General features: G+C 42.9%; 2 protein-coding genes across 2 annotated transcripts in view; both read left to right on the top strand.

Moving 5' to 3' along the window:
• The window catches only part of GPC6 (glypican 6), an 883,277-nt gene that overhangs the window by 170,480 nt on the left and 687,458 nt on the right, over positions 1–25,339 (top strand). The window lies entirely within an intron of this gene.
• On the top strand, positions 5,827–7,210 carry LOC148130583 (uncharacterized). The gene has a single exon (XM_087967503.1). It carries the CDS (start codon positions 6,023–6,025, stop codon positions 7,208–7,210), a length of 1,188 nt encoding a protein of 395 aa, XP_087823629.1. The 5' UTR covers positions 5,827–6,022.

The following is a 25,339-nucleotide window of genomic DNA, read 5'->3' as shown; positions in this document are numbered from 1 at the left end:
CATTCTTCACTAGTGTAAGCAGCATGCTAATGGCTCATGTATTCACAACTATGTATACACTTATACTTATTATCTTGTAAACAATTGGCAAATCAAATAAAATGGTGAAGAGATTATTGAAAACTTCACCAATACTCTGTGTCTGTTGTTTCTTCTAACACATCCATTGTTAAAAGTATTTTGCTCCATTCTGTATTAGCAAGTCAATTTTAAACGTTTTTCTCCCACAATTGTAATTCATTAGTTCCTTCTAGTTCCCTCTAATGTTGTTAGGAAACCAGGCAGGAAATCTCAAGCAAGGAATTAGCCTTGAATCCTTTTACATCCAGAATTGACTCCCCCCACGTAAGCTTCATAGAACTTTGTCTATCTGTTCTCAGCAAAAGGCAAGCAGTCTTTGGAGATTCCAGTATAATAGACAGAATATAGTAAAGTAGTTAGCTTGAACTCTACAGGTGTGGATCTGGTTGTTTGTGCTTGACATGGGTCCAACTTCAAAGTTTCATCCTATTATGTTTTTTCTTTAAAGAACTCAACAGCATTTTCCCAAGAGAAGAATTCTTGTAATTAATTTCAGAATCTTACTTCAAATCCATCTGGACCTTTAGTTTACTTGTAACTTTCTAAAATCAACATTCTGAAAACTTTTTTTTTTTTTTGCTTATTCAAGAAAAGATTTGTTTTTAGCCTTTAAACTTGTATTTAATACTGATTTTGCTAAGAAATGAAAGAAACTCAACTAGTGCTATAAAACATATTAACCCAAAGGTTCCTAGTAGCTAAAAAGCAATTAACAAACAATTTCCAAAAGTGATTAGAAGAGAACGTACATGAAGGTTTTAGTGAAGCTCACATCCCCTCATCTCCCATAGTTCCAAACATGCTGGAGATCACTGTTTTTCTTCTCAAGTCGTCTTCTTGTCTAGAGAGGAATTATAAAAAGTCGGTCTGCTCACCAGCTCTTCACTGCGATGCTTTTATTTGCTTTGCTGCAGTAGTGGGTTTCCATTTTTTTTCCCTTACTGGTTCTACGTGCCCATGCGCAGGGCTCAAAGACCGATCTCTGTCTGAATGCTGGTGAGTGAACTGAACTGTTTTTTAGCTCAGCTGAGGCACAGCAACCCGCTCTCTCATGCGAATCAGCTGAGCTAAAAAACCAAGGGAATATAGGAGAGGTAACGGCGAGGGCAGGTGGGCAGGGCCAGCCAGAGATGGTATTTGCCGGTTCTCCGAACTGCTCAAAATTTCCACTACCGGTACGCCAGAACCGGTCCAAACTGGCTGAATACTTTGTTCTGCTTTGCTATCTCCAATTTGCCATTTCTTCCCTGGATGTTCCGACTCAAGATTATCGGAAAACTTTTCTGAGAAAGAACTGCCCTCTGAGCAATTTCAAACCAGCTCTGCTTCTAACAGCCAACTTGTAGAAGCTAATGGTTAGTATATCTGGAGGTTGTCTAAAGCTTTCCTGGCTAAAACCTGCCACATGATTTGTATGTGAATTTCTCAGAGGCATCTGGCTGTTTTGACTCCTTGAAACAGAATACCAGCCAATATGGCCCCACGTTCTCATCTATGAATTTTGTTTCCAAAACAAAATCCAGATGGTGGTAACTTTTGAGAGAACACTTTTGGGGGCAGAATATACATCTAGCCAATTTTAAATGAATAAACAAGCAAAAAAAAAAAAAAGCAGCTGGACAAATAATGTATAGTTTCAACACATGCTGGAGAAGGCAATGAAATCTGTCCCTTTCCCCACCTTTTCTCATTATGCTGCTCAGATATAAAACATTTTCCCCATGGCAGAATTTGTGTTTCAGAATACCAGGGAGAAATTTCTGAAACTCTATGGAGCACAGCAAGGTAGGGAATAAATAAGCATTTTGTGGGTTCTATTTAAAGTCCTACATTCTTATTTCACATGCAAACAAGACATCTTGTGCTAAAGTTAGACATGTCTGCCCTGAATATCACATTTAGCTATAGGCTGCTACCATCACACAGAGCAGTTACATGCCAAAAGTCTGCACGCACTATATTAGTTTTGATTTATTTATTTATCCCAGAGGGGAAAGGAACCGTGTTCATTATGATCAGTATTTCAGGCCTGAGCACATGCTTGTGGTATCAGAATATAGTTCTTGGCAGATGGGTCACAGCGAGGCCAAGCTTGAAAGCAGAAATGCTTGTGATCAATCAGCTGAAATGATTTTAACCCAACCTTCGTTCTTGGCCTGGCTGACAGACTGACTGGCTGATTGGCTGATTTAAGTTTGGATGCCGCTGAACTCCAGTCAACTCTGGGTGGATCCCAACGATTAAAGTAACCTTAAAAAAACACTACAAAACATTTGCTAAATACAAAAATAACTACAAACTAGCAGGGTACCCATGCTTTGCTACAAAACTATGTGATTGGGCAAGTTTTTGGGGAGGAAAATAAGGGAGAAAAGTTGTGCCTCTGCCTACCAGCATCCATTGGTATTCATCTGGCTAGTGTCCTGTCTGTGTGTGAGAGAGTTCAGGGCTGTTTGGAAACTGAAACAGTATTTGCTGTGTGAGCAAGAAGGAGACAGCAAGGAACCTGGGTGTGGCTTAGCTGAACTAGAGTTGGAAGATATATCTTTTCAGGTGGGGAGGGGGAGTAGAACTCCTTAACATCAGAGCGTGTTAATAATAATATAGGAAATACTAATGCTTTGATGGTCATTTCAAAAAATCCTTTCTTAGTGAGCACCTAGAAGCCAAGAGGAACAGACGTGCCAAGTTTCAAGTTTGTAGGCTCTACAGTTTTGGAGATTTTGTGATGATGCATGAATGCTTTTTTGCTTTTATATATATAGATTAGTCCCAAGATGGCAATCCAAGAACAACAGCATTATTAACAGGGAAGTCCCATATACTACCTTAAGGTGTTTTTAAAGAGTCTTAAGGTATTAAATTAAACAGCCAGGTACAGGTAATCCTCGACTTACAACAATCTGTTTAGTGACTATTCAAAGTTACAATGGCACTGGAAAAAAAGGACTTACGACTGTTTTTCATGTTTACATCCATTGCAGCATTCCCATGGTCGCATAATCAAAATTTGGACATTGGGCAACTGGTTTGCATTTATGACAGTTGCAGTGTCCTGGGGTGGGGGTGGGGGTTTCACATGATCATTTTCCATTTGTGGTGGCACAGTGGTTAGAATTCAGTACTGCAGACAACTTCTGCTGACTGCCGGCTGCCAGCAATTGGGCAGTTCGAGTCACAACAGGCTCAAGATTGACTCAGCCTTCCATCCTTCCAAGGTGGGTAAAATGAGGATCCAGATTGTTGGGGGCAATAGGCTGACTCTGTAAACCACTTTGAGAGGGCTGTAAAGCACTGTGAAGCGGTATATAAGTCTTAAGTGCTATTGCTATCTGTGATGGGATACAAAAACAACACAGGCACAAAAACAGGTGGTGAAGTCCCTTTAATTCCTTCAACTTGGCTTCAAAGCTCCAAATATCCTTGACTGGAGACAAAAAAAAAACCTCCCCCACAAACAGGGGGTGTGCATGGATGCACAGGGAGAGTGGGGGCCCCCACGTGCATTGCCTTATGGGTGCTGGCACATGTGTGCGTGCACACTTTTGGCACATGAGGACGGAAAGGTTAGCCATCACTGCCATAAAGGAAAGATTCAGCTGCCCTTAAAGGCTGATACAGGAATTTCTCTTACCCAGAGAGACAATCTCCTATGCCTCTGGCCATGTAGAAACCACAAAACATGTATTTCCCCAGTGAGAAATACTGACACATTCGTTCTAGCCTCAGCTCACCATTATTACATGAATACCCAGAGTTCAATTCAATTCAACACTTCCCTGCTGATTTTAGATACCAATCCTGCTATTCTCAGACATCGACCTGCTATAGCATACCCTGTTGCCAGGTTTTGCACAGTAGCACTTAAAGTATGTCAGAAGATGAGCTGTGCCACAAACTAGTTTTAATGAGCATCTAGCCTGTCATTATAGAATGCTCTGTATTAAGTACATTTAGTTTGCTATATTCCCCTATGCCTATTCATTGCTTTTACCACTCCCTTTAAGCACTTTTTAAAAAGACATTAGATTTCTGTTTATAGTTTTTAATATATAATTTTATTCTACTGTTATTTTTGTAGACTACACTGGTTAGGGTGATCTTAGACTGTAATAAAGTTTGATTTGATTATATACGCTCATATCAGTGGCATTTTTCAAAGAGCAGCTGCTATTTTCTTAGTTGCTTGTTTAAATGTGCCATTATTATTAATTATTATTATTATTATTATTATTATTATTATTATTATTATTATTATTATTATTATTATTATTATTAAACTGAGCTTTGTTTTCTAATTTAGCAGCCTGTATTAATATGTTCGGTCTGTCGGGCAGTTTGTAATTGTTTCAGTGCTCCGTATTCTGAGGAGATGCTATTATCAATAAGACCAATCCACCAATATGGCTTTTTCATTATCCTGCTGTGATGGCGATGAACTTTTCATCAGGAGATGTCAATTGGTCCCAGGATAAGCTCTTGGACTTTCGCTGCTGATGAATACTGATTATATGATGATTGCTCCTCACATTGCTGCTGCTTGATTTGAAAATGTAGGAGGTATTTTTGAACTTGGAATGAATCGGCGGGGGGTGGTGGAGAGAAATGTGCAGCTCAGATGTAGCAGGTGTATCAGTAAGAAGGCAGAGGTGGTTGATTCTCCTCCATGCTGCAGCGAGAGCCCAGGATGGATAGACTCCTTCTTATGATGTCATTAAGCTGGGTCTGTACTTGTATATATAAAAAGCCAGCCCCGGGAGAATCCCCAGCTTTGACTCAGCTTCTTTAAGTCACAAGCTGTGTCTCTGAAAGCGTTAGCTTTATTCAGTGATTTTCTACAGAAGCTACCGTTGCTTCAATCAGCTCCCGGGGATCTGGGTAGCTGCAATTTCAGGAGAGCGGGGCCCCGTTCTCCTGCAATGTTGGGATAAACAATTTCCCAAGCACTGCTAGGCAAGCAGGGAAGCGTCTGAGACCTTCCCCATAGCCACAGTTTGTCCGATCATAAAACTGATCGACAAACTGATAACAGAGCCAGCCAGCTGATCGCGTGGGAGGCATCTCTTCCTTCTCTGGCTGATCTGATCGCTCGGGGCTTGCAATAGCCTAAGAAGCAAAATTCACTTCTTGGAGCCATCAACGAGCAGCAGCCATCTTTGAGTGCAGTCTCTTCAGACACGAGGTGAGCGGCCATTTTAAGTGTCCTGGCGGCCATTTTCAGGGCTCCAAAGACCCAATTCCACCCACTTCCATCCTTAAGCACTTTTGAGAGCCATTCTCTCAACTCTTGAGCCTTGCTTATTTAAAATGGATCAGGACAATGCTCATGCAGAGTCCCCCCTCCCCAGTGGAACAGGCCCTCCAACCCACTAAAAGGAAAAGACACAGACAACGTACTGCTCAGAGGGAAGTGGCTGCAAAAATCAGAGCTAAAGCTTTAGCCCCTAAGAAGACAACTCAGGCTGAGTTGAAGGCAGAGAAACGCAGACATGCGGCTCTAGAGAGACAATTTAACAAGACTATTCAACAAATGAGAGGGCAACTGCAACAGGTTTCCCAGCCAGCTGAACATCAGGGTTTCCAGAGAAGCCCCCCCAGGGGAGGGGAAGTTGTTCATGGAGCCTTTGCACCACCACCCCGTCTGGTCCCCTAAGGCATTTGAGGAACAACCTCAGGATTTCAGCAGGTCTGGGCCATATTTCCAGCAAACTTCTGGGCCCTATGCCCCTCTCTTCCCTCCAGAGTTCAGGCCTCCCAGATCAGGCCGGAAGCCACCTTCACGCCCACTGCAGCTGGCCTTCGGCCCTCCACTACCTTTGATAACAGGCCCAGGGAGATCCAAGTTGTTGTTTCCTTAGCCATTAGGCAGGGATTGGCTGAAGGCTTTCAACAGATTCTTCGGCCTCTGGAAAGGGTTCAGGCCCTTCTCCCTTCTTGATCTATGGCTTCCTTACCTCCGCAACGAGATTTCCACAGACCCCAAGACCTCAGGGTCCATTCTTCACAGGCAGAATGGGAGGAGTATGAAGGGGAAGAGGGCACCTCCCTATCTGAACACAGTTGCTCCTCTCGTTCAGAGCGCGAAGAGGGTAAAATCTGTGATCGCAATCTTTCAGAGGAAGAAGACTCTCGTCCAGACCAGCCCTCCTCTGCATTAGTCTTTAAACCAGCGCTCTTTAAACCCCTACTTAGCAAGGCCCTAGTCACTGCCAAGCTGTCACCTGAGGAAGCAGCACCTGAACCACAAGGGGAACCCCCCGGGCAAGGAGACTCGCTCTTCTCCAAGCCAGTAATACACATGGAGGTTTTGCCTTCTCCCCTTTTGTTTCTTGACATGGTCAAGGAGCAGTGTGCTTCCCCTTCGGCAGGTCCTCGTCAATCATCTTTGGACAAGCGGTTTTACAATGTTAGCACAGCCCAAGCCAACGCCCTTGCAGTGCCCTCAGTAGACAGTCCGGTTGTGGCATCATTCTCCTCTTCTGGCACTCCCACCGAGCCAGAGGATGTCCTTAAACCAGAGGACAAGCGTTCCGGACAGACCCTCAAGTACAACCACCAAGCAGCTGCGTGGGCTGTTCGGGCTTCGACTGCTGCATCGTTTTTCACAAGAGCATCTCTACGATGGCTGCACCAACTGCAGGATCGATTGCCTGCCTTTGACCTCAGATCTCAGCAGGACCTTAACAAAATTATAGCAGTGGCAGAATTCACTGCAGATTCCACCCTCAATTCCACCAAATTTGCATCAAGGGCCGTGGCATCTTTGGTGACGGCAAGAAGGCTTCTGTGGCTCCGAAATTGGCAGGTGGACTCACACCGCAAATGGAAGCTGGCCTCTGCCCCCTGCACAGGAGACAAGCTTTTCGGTGAGGCTCTAGAGCCGTATCTCATCGAGACCAGAGATAAACGTAAAATTCTTTCCTCCTCAGGGAAAAAAGCTGACTATCGCCCAGCTCCTTATCGGCCACCTGCCTTTTGGGCGGAGTCCACCTCCTGCTTTCCTTGGCCACAGAGGGCATATTCTCAGCGCCAAGACCAATGTCAAGAACCACCTGGCAGACAACAACCTTCTGCTGGTAAACGGCCCTTTTTGGGGGGAGGGGGTCATGCCTTCTGTCACTCTAAGTAATACCTCGTTCTTCCCACCCATCGGAGGTCGCTTAGCCTTCTTTGCCTCCAAATGGGAGAAGTCAACAATGGATGCCTGGGTGCTCAACATTGTTAGGGCTACAATTGGAATCTCTATCATCATCCCCAGAATTTTTTTGGATTTGTCCCGTTTCACGGGACACTCCAAAGAGAGCCCTTATGAATTCGGCCATTCAACACCTACTCACCATAAGGGCTATTCAACCAGTTCCCACTTTACAATGGGGACATGGATTTTACTCTCGTCTTTTTTTTGTTCCCAAAGCCTCGGGGGGTGATGGCGAGCCATCCTTGACCTAAAATTTCTCAATCAATTTGTCAAATACAGGTGATTTAAAATGCAGACACTGCATTCTATCTTAGAGAGCATTCGGGAGGGCGACCTCCTCTCTTCCATTGATCTCACGGAGGCTTACCTCCACATCCCCATCTGGCTTCATCATCACCAGTTTCTCCGTTTCTGTTACCAGAATGCCCACTTCCAGAATCAAGCCCTTCCCTTTGGCCTCTCGTCGGCTCCAAGGGTCTTCCCAAAGATTCTAGCAGCATTGGTGGCTTCACTCCGTTCTGTTCCAGTGAGGATCCAATGCTACTTGGATGACATGTTGATACTGTCCTCCTCCATCCACTCGGCTCATCGGGACTTACAAATTACCCTGCCTTGCCTCCAAAGCCACGGGTTTTCCATCAACACCAAGAAGAGCCATCTCTCACCCACGACCAAACTGCTACACTTGGGAGCAGTCATCGACACGACTTTGTGCCAGGTTTTCCTGTCTCCAGATCGTGGAAAAAGCCTTGCAGAGATCATCAGCCAGATTCAACAACAACAGACTGTTCCACTGTCGCTGATGTCCAAACTACTGGGGAAGATGGTCTCCTGTACTGGCATCGTCCTGTGAGCACGGCTTCACTCCCGATCACTCCAACGGTTCCTGCTCCCCTTTCAACGAGCAGGAACCAGCCACTCGTCAGTCAAGGTCCTGTGGCTCTCCCCGTCCCACTGAAAGGGGCTTCAATTCAAGGAACCAGACAGGCTAGTAATCACCACAGATGCCAGCCTTCTGGGTTGGGGCTCCCATATGGAGGGTCAGATAGCTCAAGGGGTTTGGTCCAGATCAGACAGCACCCATCCCATAAATTGGTTAGAGCTCAGAGCTATCTCTCTGGCTCTCAAACATTTCAGAGCCTCGGTGACCGGCTCCCATGTTCTCGTGTTGACAGACAATATGGCCGCAAAGGCACACATCAATAGACAGGGGGGAATGAGATCCAACGTACTTATGAGGGAGGCAGAACATTTGGGGTTATGGGCAGAGAAACACCTGCTGTCGATCTCAGCGGATCACATTTCCAGAGTCAACAATTCCCAAGCTAACTGGCTGAGCAGAAGTTTAGTCGACCATGCAGAATGGTCCATTCCTCCGTCCCTATTCAGGGATCTTTCCCTCAGATTCGGACCTCCGGAGGTGGATCTCTTCTCCACTCCTCAAAATGCCCAAGTCAACAGATTCTTCACCAGGTTTCCTTGCCAGGGAGTGGAGGGGACCAATGCTCTTCATTGCAAATAGCCCGCGGGTCTCCTCTATGCCTTTCCCCCACTTCCCATCATTCGGAAGCTGTTGGTGGAATGAGTGGAGCTAATTCTCCTGGCACCCTATTGGCCAAGGAGGCCCTGGTTTGCAGACCTGGACAACCTGTCTGTGGCTTCCCCTTGAAGGATCCTGGTCCATCTTATCTCCCTGCACCAAGGGGCCCTGATCCATCTGGAGCCCCAGTGGCTGAAGCTGACCATGTGGCACTTGAGCGGCAGCAGCTAAGGAAGGCTAATCTCCCAGAGGGGGTTATCCTTACCATCCAGGTGTCTCGCAAACCTTCTACGAGGCACCTCTATGATGCCACCTGGAGGGTTTTTTCCCACTGGTGCCTCAAGGAGGGTCTCTCTCCTTCCTCAGCCCAGTTGGCAGAGGTTCTTAAATTCCTTCAGGATGGCTTGGAGCCCCCAATACCTTACATCGCCAGGTAGCAGCTCTCTCCTCAGTTCTTTCATGGCATTCGCTTCCTTCCTTGTCCCATCACCTCTCAGTCAGGAGATTTTTTGAAAAGGGCTTCCAACCTACACCCTCCTGTGGTGCACAGCTATCCTTCATGGGACCTTCACTTGGTTCTTAATGCCCTTACGAAGCCCCCCTTTGAACCGCTTAGAACAGTGTCTCTCCAATTCCTAACTCTAAAGCTAGTTTTCCTCGTTTCTATCACTTCGACCAGAAGGGTGACAGAACTGGCCACCCTTTCTATCAGGCAGGATCTTTGCATCTTTCACAATGATAGGGTTCTTCTCCATCTGGACCCCTCCTTTATCCCAAACGTTAACACTTGGTTCCACCGGTCCCAAGACATTGTGTTACCTGACTTCTGTCCCCTTCCACATCATGACTTAGAGTACAAGTGGCATACTCTAGATGTCAGAAGGGCTCTTAGAATTTACATCAAGCACACTTCCCCTTTTAGAAAGACAGAAGCCATGTTTGTCTCCTTTTCACCTTCTCACTTGGGGAGCAAGGCTTCTTTCCCTACTATTAGCAGGTAGCAGCTTGTGCGATGCAAGGACATGCATCGCACAATCCTACAAAGCGGTGGCTCTTTCAGTACTCCGTGGTCTAATGGCGCACTCTACCTGAAGTGCAGCCACTTCAGCCACTTGGGCCACCCAGGCATCTTTGGATGAGATTTGCAGAGCGGCCACGTGGACATCCCCGTCTCCCTTCATCAGACACTACTGTCTGGATTCCTTTGCCTCGGCAACGGTGGCCTTCGGCAGACGGGTTCTTGAGTGCATGGTTCCACTGTTGGAGTGATTGGCCGGATGAGGATCCACCCGTGGACATGCAAGCTTTGGTATGTCCCATCCTGGGCTCTCACTGCAGCATGGAGGAGAATGGGCGTTGGTAAATTTACCTCTGAATGCCCTTTCTATCTGTGCTGCGAGAGAGCCCAGCCCTTCTCTTGGTTTGTCCGGAGATGGTAAGGCATGTTAATGTATTGGATTGTTTGCTTTTAGAGACACTTCTTCAGGTTGTCAAGTATCTTCGCCAAAGCTGGGGATTCTCCCGGGGGCTGGCTTTTTATATACAAGTACAGACTCAGCTTAATGACGTCATAAGAAGGAGTCTACCCATCCTGGGCTCTCTCGCAGCATAGATAGAAAGGGCGTTCACAGGTAAATTTACCAACGCCCATTTTATTTTATTTATCTATTTATCAAATTTATTGGCCTCCCATCTTTCCGTAGGGTAACTCTTACATCTTAGTTAAAACATACAATGTTAAAATCAAACCTTACAATCAAATACATGTGAGGACGGTGGGGTGGATTAGGAGGCAGGTGGGATCTGTTACTACTCTATCAACCACCTCAATTGCACTGATTCCCCTACTGGGGCCGCAAGCCAATTGGCACAGCCACGATTTGAGGCCCTTATGAAAAGATAGGAGGGTTAGGGCCAACCTCACATTGGGGGGTCAACAGAGGTGGCATTCAGCAGGTTCCGACCAGTTCTGGAGAACCGGTAGTGGAAATTTTGAGTAGTTGAAAGAACAGGCAAATACCACCTCTGACTGGAGATTTTACAGTACCCTTCCCCTGCCACTCCCAGTATTAAATAGTAAAATATTTGAATCCCACCACTGGGGGACAAGATGTTTCAGATGGCAGGAGCAACTTCAGAGAAGGCCTTCCCCTGGTTCTGCAAAGGAAATAAAGATTGCTTTGAATTCTGAACTATTCTCGTAGTTCTGAATTCAAAGAATACCTTTTTCTGCAATTAATTTTTTTATTTATTATGAACTGAAATGTGACTGTAGATTCTTCTCATCCCAGATTTAGTTTCTTGCTTTTAAGGAATCTGATTTCCTTGGCTACCTCAGAGATTAGTGGGTATTAATTTCGGCAATTAACTTTTTAAAAACCATATCTCTTTTCCCAATCTGACTGGCAATGAGTAATAAATGTGCCAACATTAATACACTCAATCTGTTTCCCTGCAGATTCATATGAAAGAACAAGTCCATTTCTCATTCCAGTGTCCATGGATTTGTTCATGTCAGTAATTTCCAACCAGTACCTTAATATTATATTAGAAGTCATGATTTGTTTGCCTTGCATTCTTTTTGAAGGGCACTTTTAAATCCTCTAACCTTCCCAATAAAAACTACAAACATCAGTATTACACAGTAAGTTAATATTCCTTCAAGGTTAAAGAAAAAAAACACGGGGGGATGCCATGAAATTGAGCTCAAGGTAAAATACATTAATTCAGAATGTACAGGATCAACAATGTAGTGTCTAACATGAGAAATGGTCTTCCATAACTTTTCTTAGAAAGTTATAGAACTTTCTAAGTTCTATATTCAACTAAGTCAAAATTCAACTTTGTCTGCCATGTTCAAAAAGGATGATGGAGTTACGGCCTTCTGATGTCAAAAGAAGACGCCATGACCACCACAAGTAAAATGAGAAGCTGATTATCTTTGAAACAGAAGTCATCTGGCAAATAGATTAGTGCTCTAGGTGAATACAAGCATGGCATTTCTTATTGGTACAAGAATTGATCTGTTTGGTGGGAATGGTCCCATTGTTTGAGAGCCATTCGGCTGTTTTTCCTGTCTTGGTGTGGATCTTACACTTATCCTGGAGAGGTAGTGGAGGTGGAGAGTTCCAAGATTAAAAAGAAGAGGAGAAGATCAAAGGAACCAACGCCTTAATAGTCTCAGATTTAGTGATTTGGTTTAATTTTGTTTAATGCCATGGAGCATGCTCACCATTTGGGATACTGAATTGCCCTCTGTCCATGAGCAACATAAATGCAAGGCAGGTGGAAAGTCAGTAACTGGTAAGTGTCAGATCCACCATTTGTAAGAGAACTGTTTGGAATCTGAAATAAATAGTGTCTCCCATATACATTGGAAACTGCTTCTCAAACTGTGGCATCATTAAACATTACAGCAATACCACAAGAAGAACAAATAATTCCATCTAAATTGTAATGTGACTAAAACACTTGGAAGACCTCTTTGCCCCAGGCAATGAGATGTAGACTGTGAAAAAAGCAACATGGTTTTAAAGATAACGTTGGCCATTTTATTTTACCCACATGAATTACTTCTATCATTTCTCAAATATGTAAATGTTGCCAAGTCCATTTTAAAAATATACTCTCTCACATGACGTGCTGAATGTATTCGATAAACCCAGCTGCTTTCCTGCCTAGAGAGAATCCGGTTGTCGTTTCCTGTCATGTGTTCAAAACAAAATATAAGAAAACATAAAAAGAATCCAAGAATGGGGATTTTTTTTACTGGGAAATGTTTTCTGTATATTTGTTTTGAACTCTGGGTCTGAGAGTTTTTCATTCCTTTGATAAAGGACCTGGCATTTGAAACATTTTGGACTCCAGAGTAAACATTTCCCACATGCTTTGAAGATCAGTTTCTTTTTTCACTGATTAAGACTGTCATGAAAAAATACTTAAGAAAAAAAGTACACAAAGCATAAGCAAGCGAAATGTTCAGAGACACTCTGGTAAATTTGAAGCATAAAGCTGAACCAGTTTGGCTTTTTTGTTTTGTTTTCTTTTGGATCACCTGAATGCATGTATTATTACCGATTGTATTCTTATTGCGAGCTCTTTTCAGCACCCACCATCTGAGTGTCAGCATTCCAACCAAACTCTCCACCCCAAATTCAGCACTCAGAAACAAAATCCACCCAAGTAAGAATTTATTAGAGAAGTCATATTGGCACATCTGGGAAAACCCGAATCTGAATTCCTGCATTTTCCCCTGCTATATTAAACTCACACCCAGCCCCCTTACTGATGACCCTCGAGTCACACTCTCCACACTCTCCAATCCACCTCCATTCTGAACTCCCCTCCAACCTTCAGCAACTTGACCTTGAGCTCCGGTAAAAGAATGTTGTTGTGGCTTGCCTCCCTTCTCAAGTCACTTTCATCGCCACAGTTTCCCATCCTCCCTTGTGGCAGCCCCAAATCTGATTCAAGATAGATCTGGGGCTAACACTGTGTTTCAGCTTATCTGAATGTTTGTCATAGAATTAGAAACTCTTGGCATCTTCATCATTTTCACCTAAATTGCAAGAACTATCTTAAATAGTGAGCCTACACGTTTTGGGTTGGGTTCTCCATCCCATTAGATGAAATTTTGGGAATCATTGTGGGGTCCCAAATACAGCATCTGGAGTAGAGCCCAATAATAGAAGCATCACGTAACACACATAAGAGTGTGAGAATGGAGGCTTAGAACAAGAAGAGTGGGCTGGTGAAGATTACTTCATCTTTCCCTTAGTTGGTTGCTAATGTCCAGAAAAGATATTCAGCTGATTTTTTTTATTAGAAAAAACAACAAAACAAAACAAAACATGGAACCAGGGGTTGTCTTCAAGCTGTGTAGATATTGGCTTAGTTACCAGAATTTTGGACATGTCAACATTGTCTCTCATCTTAAATCATTCTAAAAATGCAAACCCTTTGGTGGGAAATTGGAACTATACTCAGCGTGGCCTATGGGCACTGTATATCCTTGAACTGTAATTTAGTGGGGAGAGGAGATGATTCAAGACTGTAGAGAAGTTCTATAGATCTCCAGTAAGCCTCACCACATTTTTCTTGTTTGCCTTGAATCTCCATGGCTCCTCTTTCCCCTAAACTAGAGGTGAGCAACTTCTTGCTGGCCAAAGGCTAAATTTCGCATTTTGGGGGAGACTTAAGTACCTCAAAATGGATAAGGTGATATTAGGTGTCTGAACAAGACTGAACTTTGGAGCAATCCCCTTCATTTTAATTGTGGTCCCTTTTTGCCGGTTATATTCAGTTTGTACAACTCAAAAGAAGGCTATGCCAAATATTTTCAGCGTTAATGAAGGGAAGAGGGACTAGAGAGCCACAGAAAAGAATTCTGGACCTTAGGTCTCAGATTCCCTACTGCTTTTCTAAAATCATATGTCTTTCACTCACATGCTCAAGAATGAGTCAAATAAAAATCTGAAGCAGTGCCCATAATGAAAGGTAAATTAGATGCGAGAAATAGTAGGAAAATCCTACCCCCCCCTTTTCCCCCCTTAGTTCCTATGGAAATAATCACTGCATAAATTTAGAGTTCACTCAGTGCATTGTGTACATGCAAAACTGTGTGAATATAATCTGTCATGGAATGTTTCTTGGAGTTTTCTCCACCGCCTTTATAAATCACTGAAAAGAGGATATTTATTTATTTGATTATATTGCCGCCTATTCGCCCATGGCCACTCGAGGTGGCTTACACAATGTAAAATCATATTTAAAACAAAAATAAAAATAAAAACAATAAGAACTAACAGAAAGAATCAAATAAATTAGTAAAGTACAGTAGAACAAAATTTGGGAAAACAAAAAACAAAACAAAAAAACAAAAACCAACTCCCACCCCCCACCCCGACGACAGCGGATCACACTAGCCATTTGATGGGTTCCATCTCTCTCTGGGTTCCCCAGGCCCGCTGGCAAAACCAGATCTTCAGTGCCTTTCAGAATAGTATTAATGAGGCGGCCATTCTAATCTCTGGAGGAATGATGTTCCAGAGAGACGGAGCCACCACAGAGAAGGCCCTTCTTCTAGGTTCCATCAGGTGTATCTCCCTCAGGGGTGGGACCCGCAGCATTTCCTGCCTCCTCGCTCTAATGGGTTGGGTAGATGTAAATGGCAAGAGATGTTTCCTCAGATAACCCAGACCCAAGCCATGAAGGGCTTTAAAGGTGACAACCAGCACCTTGAATTGCACCCGGAAGCAAATTGGCAACCAGTGCAGCTCCTGTAGGAGAGGTGATACATGTGCACACCAGGGTCTGCAAAAAACTATGCGGGCCGCTGCATTTTGCACCAACTGGAGCTTCCAGATGCTATTATATATTATAGTATGTTTTGTGTGAAAAAGCATCCCATATAATACAAGCTGAAAGGTAGCCCCATACTCTGATAAAAACATGCAGTTATATTTCATGAATCTGGATGGTGTTTTCCCTTCACTCATCCAGCTCCACTCAATGACTTTTGGAAAATAGAGTACATTTCCACAAAATCGTTTTGTTAGCAACAGAATGTCCAGACATTCTCAAAGGCAAAGAAATGGTGCTTGGAGGTGTTAGGGAGAGAGACCAGCCTCTCTGACCCTTTGTTTGCATGCAAAATAGAAAGAGGTCTATGACTCTCCTGTGGGCTATTAATTAATAAAGATTGATTGCCATATTAATTGTTGATATACAAGAGGTTCCTGCCAAGAGTGAAACACCTTCATTCTTCTGTCACAAAAAGCTGGAAAGGATGAGACTCTCAAAACCACAGATTGAACAAAAAAATTCATTAAAATAAATTAACATTATTTGGGACTTACAAAAAAAATAATAATTTCTTTTTCATGCAAAAGGAAAACATTTCCCTGTCAGTCATGTCTGACTCCAGGGAACGGAGCTCATCTCTGTTTCTTGGCAGAGAGCGCACGCAAAGGACAGTAAAAAGAAGCTGCTGGGAATGAATGCTTAACACAGTTTTGGGGACAAATGGCAAACTCTCAAGCCACCAATTAGAGATTTTTCTTATTGATTTAATATCCTGAGTGGAAAAGATTTTCCCATTCTCTGCATTTCTGTGCTTGGTTATACACAAGACCAGGTCAGTCATTAAGGTTCAGATTGAACATTCAGAAATCTGAATTGTCAGAAGAATGTGCAATACAAACTGTTGAATAATATTAAGCATTCCATTTATTATGTGCCATCCAATCACTGTCAACTCTTAATGACCGCATTTTATCCATCACAATCTGTCCTAACCTGATTTTCCAGCTCTTCTATTGCTACTGTAACTGAATACATCCACTTTGCTGCTGCTCATACTCTTTTTCTCTTCTGATTTTCTTAGCATTAAAGTCTATTCCAGAGAGCTAGGTTTTGGCATTAGGTGTCCAAAATGGGATAATTTGAGCATGGTCATTTGTGCTGCAAGTGATGATTTGTTCAATGATCCATTTTTTTTCTTAGTTGAGCATGGAATTCATAATTTTGTCCAGCATCAAATTTCAAATGCCTATCCTGCTTCTTCAAAGTCCAACTTTTATCTTTTTCCCCTGTGGTTTTCTTCTCCCCTCAAGTCCTGCTATGTAGTTTCATCATAGTAGCTGGTATTCCTTTGTTATTTTCAGCTGTGAAGTTGTGTCAGACTCTTTGTGGCCCATGGACCATAGTACGCCAGGCTCCCCTGTCCTCCACTGTCTCCTGGAGTTGTCCCAAATTCAATGACACTTATCTACCCATCTCATCCTCTGCCATTCCCTTCTCCTTTTGCCTTCCCTCTTTCCCAACATCAGATGTCTTCCAGTGAGTCCTCTCTTTTCATTTGGTGGCCAAAGTATTTGAGCTTCATCTTCAGTATCTCTCCTTTCAAAGAATAGCCAGGGTTGAGTTCCTTAGTATTCCTTCTAGGGATGAGCAAAGAACATCAGGACTATATGTTAAAAGTATATATTCCCATCAAGTTCAAAGGTCATCCAGCTAAAGCAAACAAGCAAGCACCTATATTGGTTAGCAGTGATATAGGAAGATGCTGGAGGCAGATGATTACTAAAGTTGCCAAGGCATCGATTCATACTATGTGAGAGAAGGCGTTGGTAAACCACTCTTGATATTTCTACCAAGAAAAACACATGAATAAAAAAAATTCATTTACTCTTTGAGAGAGTTAAATTCTGACATTATTTGGGTTTATTCTTAATATGCCATCTGGGAGATGATAAACATCATTTTGCTTTGTTGACTAAACCAACGGTCGCCAACCGATGGGCCGCGGCCCACTGGTGGGCCGTGAGAAAATTTTGGTGCGCTGCAGAGAAATCTCACCCCAGAGCACCCCCCCCCAAAGCAATTAATCTAGGCTGTACAGAAACACAAGACTGCTCAGCCCACATGGCCTGCAGGAACCCTCCCCGCCCACTCACTCCTTACCTGTCAAATTTGTCTGCTAAGTTGCTATTTTTCTTTTTTCCGACCATCATCTGTTCTGCTGTGCCAGGAGATTTAGATTAGATAGAAAGCAGGAAATGGTTGGATTTCTTGCTTTCTAGCTAAGCACAGCTGAACCTCCCTTAGGACTGAAGGTTTGCTTGCAAGCAAATTCAGTGCAGACTCACGTCAAGCAAATTTGAGAGACTGAGCTAGCCGATGGCAGATAGATAGATAACTGAATGATTCTGTGAGCTACTCAATCTGTCTGCTTTGCCTAATTTTGGGTAAAAGTTGCTCTTTTTTAAATAAAAAATTCAATATTTATACGTGGTGTGTTGTGAATTAATTTTATGAGTTTGCTTGCGAGCAAATTTTATGTGACAGACTGAGCTAGCCAATGGCAGATAGATAGATTTCTGAATGAATCTGTGATTCTGTGAGCAACTGAATCTGCTTGCCTGCTTTGCCTGATTTTGGGTAAAAGTTGCTCTTTTTTATAAAAAATTCAATATTTATATAAATATTTACAATATTTACATACAAGCCATGCCCAGCCAGTCACATGACCACCAAGCCACACCCACAAATTAGGCCATGCCCAAAGAACCAGCTAGTGGTCCCTGAGATCTAAAATTATGAGTTTGGTGGTCCCTGGGGTCCAAAAGGTTGGGGACCCCTGGACTAAACCATAGTAGTACATTATAACATACTAAGTTGTAAACTATTGTCTGTTATTATCGTGGACAGGTTTTGTGCAATTCAAATATTATTCCTTCGCACAATGCATGGTCACAATGTAATAGCTCTTTGGAAACAGTTAAAAAAGAAAAGCTGGACCACAGTATATAGTAAATAACAAGTATTGAAAATGTAGCTTTGTAATAGTGCTGTGATGACCCAGGGTTAGATACAAAATAGACAGTCAGAGAAAACAGGTAAATCCCCTTTTATTCCTTCACTTTGCTCCCAAGCTCCAAATATTCTTGACTGAAGACAAAAAACTCCCACACAAGCAGTTACAAGAAGGAGGAAATGCCGTTTAAATTAGAAAAAGTAAAAGACAACACAAACCAGGCAAGATAAAGGCTGGAAGACATCCATAGATATCAGGGCACACACTGGGAAGGATGCCAAACTCAGAGATAAACTAGAAACTATAGAATTATAAACCAGAGATATTTCCATGCTTTGTTTCTAGCATTCACCCATATGCATGTCCGTCCTCTTATTCAGTTATCACAGCTGCAGCCCATGAAGAGGATCAAGGCCCTCTCCTCCCGAAGAGACCACGTCTCTCCCTTATCCTCCTCCCTGCGTGCCCTAGGATGGAGAGGGGATGGGCCTGGGTCCTCCTCTGACTGCCCAGCTGGCCTCTGCCCTTCCCCAGCCTCCTCCACAACCTCTGGAGCCACACTTCCACTCCCTGTCAGCTGTTCCTCTTCTCCCTCAGTCAGTCTCCACCGGGGCATGACAAGTTGTATACATATACAACTATATTTTGGGAATTAGTTAAATATGAAATCGATGTATATAAAATACGAGATATGACCAACCCAGGATTGTACTGTGTAATACCAGAGGATTTCACAGGCAGACATCATGTTTCTTCAACCAGACATAATGCAAAATTAAACTCTAAGCAAAGGAAAAGATGAAATTTTGGAACTCATCCTGTTATGTTTAACTTGGGGAAAATCCTACTTGTTTTTTTGCTGATTGCACATATTCTTTACAATTCGGGTGAGCAACCTACAGCTCATGAATCTCAAGCAGTCCTTGGCCACTCTGCCTGGACTGCAGAAGCCCACCCATTTGCCCCCATTTCCCAGTTGATCAGTCTTAAGCAGGGGATAGTGGTGGGGAAAATGGGATGGGATTCAAATAAAAGATGGCAATAATTGTGGGAAAACTGGAACTATAATTTTGATTTCAAGTTTGTACAGGGAAAGTAAAGTCTCTGATGCTCCATAATCCTGATTCAGACAGCTGCTTGCTCACTGCCAACAGAAAAATACTTCAGACCCCATTTGTCTAGTTATTTTAATATGGGATAGGTATACAAGCATATATGGTTGTATATCTTGAGCTCATGCTCTGTTGCGCCACTGAGTGCTTCTGCTGGATTCTCAAAGATTCCACATAAATCTGTTTTCTATCCCCATGGATCTCCTACTTTCATTTAAAAAATAAATGTCAAAGATTCTTCTAGTATTTATTCCCCTATTCAGGATCTGTCAGATGTACCCCAGCTTGGTCCCTAGGAAAGAAAGACCCTCAACTCCATTTGGTTGAAGCAATAGACTCTTTTACTAAGGATTAGTGGTTGCAGCAAAAGTGAGGCCAGAACTGTGTATTCCCATGCAAAAGTTACAAGTTTTCCCCTTCCATAGCCCTTCCCCGTTGACCAGATCATCAGCATCCAATAGCATCCTGGTGCAATGTTTGGGGAACCGCCTTGATATCAGGCACATCTTAAAATGGTTTCACATTCGTTCCCAGGCCAGGCATCCTTGGGCGACTGGATCAATCCGGTTTCACACTTCTGGTTCCTGTCAGTGCCATTCCCACCCATCTTACATCCTTCATCTTCCTTCCTGCACAGCTTCCCCAACTTCCTTTCTCTTCTTCCTTCTATTATGGCAGGGTGTCAGCAAGCCTATCTAAACATGGCGAAGATGGCAGCGCTGACAGGATCACAATCTAATTGTATTCTATAAGCATTCTATATTATCATTTGCAGCATTTTTTTTTTTTTTTTACTTTCAAGGCACCAACTATAAAAGCCAACTTTCATGGGTTTTAAGCCAATAATCGATGGCCTGGCCATTTGCCTTTCCATGAAGAGGCATCTTCCCCAGCTTTGTCCTTAAAAAAGATGAAAGGATTATTTCATTGTACTTCACAATGTCATCTTACCAATTATTTTCGTTCACATCCAAGCAGAAATCTTTAGCTAGGGAAAGTATTCAATAAGGCAGATAAGAATTCTTGTCTGCCATGAAAAGCTGTGAAAGATAATCTCCTTTGTTTTTCAGGCAGTTAATTTATTTTAAGAATTTACTGAAGATTACATTCTGCCAATACATTTTATTAAGGATTACAACACATTCATTTAGTGATATCTTTGAGGTCTTCTAACAGAAGGGGAATGAGTTTTTGACAACTTTATGACCAGCATAATCTATAATTATTTCTAATAAACTTTTTTATTGTAAAATATTCACTAGCAAACATGTACCCACGTACAGTTTTAGTGAGAAGATGAACAGTAAAAAAAACCTTAATTTGAATTACTTAACCTGAGTGGCAAGCCAGTACTTGGTGCACGGAATACACTTGACCTTATAAATGCTTGAATTTCAGACATTTTGCAAAAAAAACAAAGAGGGAGCCCAATTCAGATGAAATAACCCAGCTAAGAAGAGTCAGCATTAATTAGCATAATAACACTTCGAACTTTCAGTGACTAATGGATAACCCATTCTGCGTGACCAAACTTTCTTTGACTTTAATTGGGATTTTTACATTTTGCTCTTCCAGACTTAGATGTAATTGCATTCTGTTGACCTTTTCACTCTATGGACCAGTTCTTGTTTTCTTTGGAATAAATGGGAGTTGTGCCATTAGGCTGAATAAGAAACAGGCTGTAGTCATATGAATTGGCAAAGAGAACATTTTTTAACTGAAAATACAGTCTCTTTGGTTTATAATAATAAAAACTATATCCACTGGAGGTGGGGAATGGAATTATAATGGCACAATATTCCTTCTTCTTTAACAAGTGTAGATATCAAATATTTCTCTTCCAAAGTCATTGCTGCCACTTATTCATATAAGTTATGTATGTGTGTGTGTGTGTCATAAAGTTTTATATAAAACTCTATATATTTTGTATAAAAAGGGACTTTCCAAAAGGAAATTGACCCAGCATTTAAGATAGACCTGTCTATCCTAGGCTTGGAAAAAAATGAACTTAAGTCCCGTACTTCAGAAATAATCGTCTATTGCTTCAGATGCCATTTGAAGCAGTTAATTATTTTAGAGGGGGAAAAATGAACCTCCCCTTAGATGATAAAGAGAAGATAATCTGAATTTGGTTTTTTTTAAAGGGGAGGGAATATCACTTCCCTGGAACTTTGTATGCCTTTTTTAACTACTCTTCTGAAATGCTATACAAGGAATTGTGATATAACACAGATTGCAATATCCAAGCATAGAGTGTAAGATCACTGTCCTTCTTGGATCATGACAACTTTAGATATGAATTAAGGATGTATTAAGGATGTACTGTATTAAGAGGGACATGGTGGCTCAGTGGCTAAGATGCTGAGCTTGTCGATCAGAAAGGTCGAATCCCTAGTGCTGCGTAACGGAGTGAGCTCTCGTTACTTCTCTCAGCTTCTGTCAGCCTAGCAGTTCGAAAGCATGTAAAAATGCAAGTAGAAAAATAGGGACCACTTGGTGGGAAGGTAACAGTGTTCTGTACGCCTTCGGCATTTAGTCATGCCAGCGGAGACGTCTTCAGACAGCGCTGGCTCTTCGGCTTTGTAACGGAGATGAGCACTGCCCCCTAGAGCCAGAAACGACTAGCATGTGTGTGAGGGGAATCTTTACCTTTACCTTTTAGGATATATTTGAACATTCTAAAGAAAGAATGAGTTGGGGGCTATATATCTGGGGACTGCAATCTCTTTCCTATTGGAGTCATATTTAGCATTCAGAATCACACCAAGGTCCACGTTTTCAGAAATGGGCTGGGACAGGATGGAAAACTCATGGATCTCAAAATGGGTAAGGCCAAAATGGAAGAGATGCATCTACCAGGGTTACTTCTACAATTGTCCTGCCTTACAAATGGCAGCTTCTTATCTGGTTTATTGCTGTAATAAATCCATCAGACCAAACCTGTAGCCATAAATCCAGTATAAGCTCAGAACACAAAAGCAAGGGAAGCAGCCTTCACTAGGGAAGCAGCCTCCAAAGGAAGTAGAAAATTAAAAACTCAAGAAAAATGCCAGGAACTTTTGGATAATATGGGTTATGAAAAAATGAGAGGCAAGGGCACCTGTCTCAAATCTACATTGTTGCAGGAGTTTTGCTGCCTAAATACCTGAAAGTCATAAAAGCACAACTGGTCATGATCCCTCTTGGCAATTATTTCCAAGTTCCATGACCACTGCAGCAATTCCTTGGTGTATTGGACAGGTTTACATCTTTCAGCTTTTCGAATGTTGCCTCTGGCATTCTTGGGGGCAGCTGGGTGCAAAAGATCCCAGATTTAGGTCAGTGTCTTCTGGAAGTTTGTTGCAGGCAGCAGAATTCCTGAGACCTGAAAAGATCGCATCTGGATTTTGAGACATTTATTTCTACATCGTTTTTATCTCCACAGAGGCCATTAATTTTGCAAATGTTGCTATTATTATCACCAGTCCCTTATTATCATTACCGTAATCACAAATAATATTATGATCAAAAGCCACCATCATTAAAAGTAAAGTATTAAAGATGTCATTTGTGTGACATGCACACAAATAAATACATTGCATATCGCTGAAAATTGGAGTGGTAGTTCAGCAATATTTATAAAGTCATATATTGTCCTCATTATTCAACTTGTTCTTACAGTATATGCATACTAATCCTATAGAATTTCCATTGCTTCCATTTTACTTCTCAGAGTAAAACAGTAATCTTATATTCATAGATTGAGGTATTATAATTATGGAACAGTTGCAGAAAACCCTGAATGAAGAGGATTTTGAGGACAGAACACAGCTGTGTATCAGATGAAAAATACAGTACATTGTACATTTGTGGCTGGGCTAGGAATAGTTTGGCTTTCATGGGCCTGCTATTGTAGACAGTGGTAGGATTCAGCCAGTTCGCACCACTTTGGGAGAACCAGTTGTTAACTTTCTGAGCAGTTTGGTGAACTGGTTGTTGGAAGGAATCATTAGGGCAGAGAATGGTTATTAAATTATTTGAATCCCACCACTGATTGTATATCCCTTGGCTGCTGTAAGTTGACACTGGTATCCTTTTGCATCCAGTTGGGATGGGTGGCATTGTTTTAGAGGCTTCTCCTTCCTCAGCAACTTGTTCCAATTACTGTGGAGTTTGTGGTGCTCTCCGAGTTGGTTGTTCACTTGGAGATATTTCATTACCCAGCTTAGGTAAATCATTCAGTTATTGGATGACCCAGTTAGTTCCTGTTAGTGGGAGAGAAAGATACAGAGCTCTTAGGCACTCGACTGCAGGGAGCCTCAGGACTTGGTCCTCATCCACCTCCCATCATATCCATAAGGAGCCTCGGTGGTGCAGTGGTTAGAATACAGTACTGCAAGCTACTTCTGCTGACTGTCAGCTGCCTGCAATTTGGCAGATCGAATCTCACCAGGCTCAAGGTTGACTCAGCCTTCCATCCTTCCGAGGTGGGTAAAATGAGGACCCAGATTGTTAGGGGCAATATGCTGACTCTGTAAACCAGGGGTCCCAACCGCCGGTCCGCGGACCGTGCCGGGCCGCGGAACAACCCTTACCGGGCCGCTGGTTGCTGGGCGCCGCCATCTTTTTGGTAAAAAGCGCTTCCGGGTAGAAAGTTCACCGGAAGCGCTGTTTATCATAAAAGATGGCGGCCAGCGCTTCCGGTGAGCTTTCCGGTAGAAAGCCATTTCTACCCGAAAAGCTCACCAGAGCGCTGGCGCGCCATCTTTTATGATGAAACAGCGCTCGTGACGCCACCGGAGCGCCTTTTCGTCATAAAAGATGGCGGCGCCCAGTTGACGCCGACTGGCCGCGGCGCCCAGCTGATGTCGGAACCGGGCCGCGGCCGAAAAGGTTGGGGATCCTGCTGTAAACCACTTAGAGAGGGCTGTAAAGCAATATAAAGTGGTATATAAGTCTAAGCTATTGCTATATCTACATAAAGCCACCTCCCATAAGGATTATTGTAACTTTTTCTACTTGGGGCTCCCCTTCAGGACCATTTGAAAGGCTCAGTTACTTCATCATGGAACAATTTGAATACTTAAGTTCATTTATGGCATAGGGCCTAACTAGCCCCAACACGATTTGTCGAATCTACTTGTCTAGTGATATTAGGGAAAGCAGACTTGTAGAATGTCCCGCTACCAAGGGAATGTCATCCACAAAGACCTTTCAAGCTCTCTCACTGATAGTTCCTCCTGTGGAAAAAAAAATCTGCCCCTTGAGATTCAGATGATCCACTCTTCATTAAGTTTTGGAAGACTTGCTAAAATATGGCTGTTCCAGAGGAAATCTGGGGATAAGATGGAAGATCACATTATTTTTGAGGGGTACTGTAGATCAGGGCTCCCCAACCACCGGGCCACGGACTGGTACCGGTCCGTGGAACATTTTCTACCGGGCCGCCGGTTTGCTGGGCGCCGCCATCTTGTTTCGATGATAAAGTGCTTCCGGGTGAGCTTTTCCGGTTGGAAAGCGGTGTTTGGGTCCTGAAGGAATCCTCGCGCCTTAGTTTCATCAAAGGGGGGGGCGGCTTCGAACGAAACTAAGGCGTGAGGATTCTTTCAACACCCAAGGCAAGGCGAGCCGAGCGACTGTCCCGAAGCCATCCCGAAGCCCATCGACAAAGGTACAAAGGAGGCGTTGAAGGTGGCGGGGAGAAGTGGGGGACGGCTGGCTGGCCGGTCGCTCGGCTCTCCTTGCCTTGTCATGCGTGCTGATGCTGGTACCGGGCCGTGGATCATTTTGTGATGCCGGTACCGGGCCGTGGCACAAAAAAGGTTGGGGGCCATTGCTGTAGATACACTGCAGAAGGTAAAAACTAGTTTTAATAGTTTTGTAATGGTTTCTGTTTTACAATCTTAATCTGGTTTGTTGACAGAGTTTCATAGACTCCTAAGTATCAAATGAAATAAAGAAGAAATATATAATATAAATTATATATAAGAGAAGTATTTGTGATCTGGACATATTTGTGTAATAGTAGGGTCAGCACTTCTTTAACTCAAACAAAATGAGACTTACAGAATAATGAATAGCACATTTGTGACAGCTCATTTAATCTTATTTAA

This window comes from Notechis scutatus, chromosome 5, assembly GCF_049901735.1.
Source record: "Notechis scutatus isolate UNSWTSFEM ecotype Mainland chromosome 5, rNotScu1.2, whole genome shotgun sequence".
Classification (NCBI taxonomy): Eukaryota; Metazoa; Chordata; class Lepidosauria; order Squamata; family Elapidae; genus Notechis; species Notechis scutatus.
Note: the sequence above shows the minus strand (reverse complement) of the source record. Positions and strands in the feature narration are given on the sequence as shown.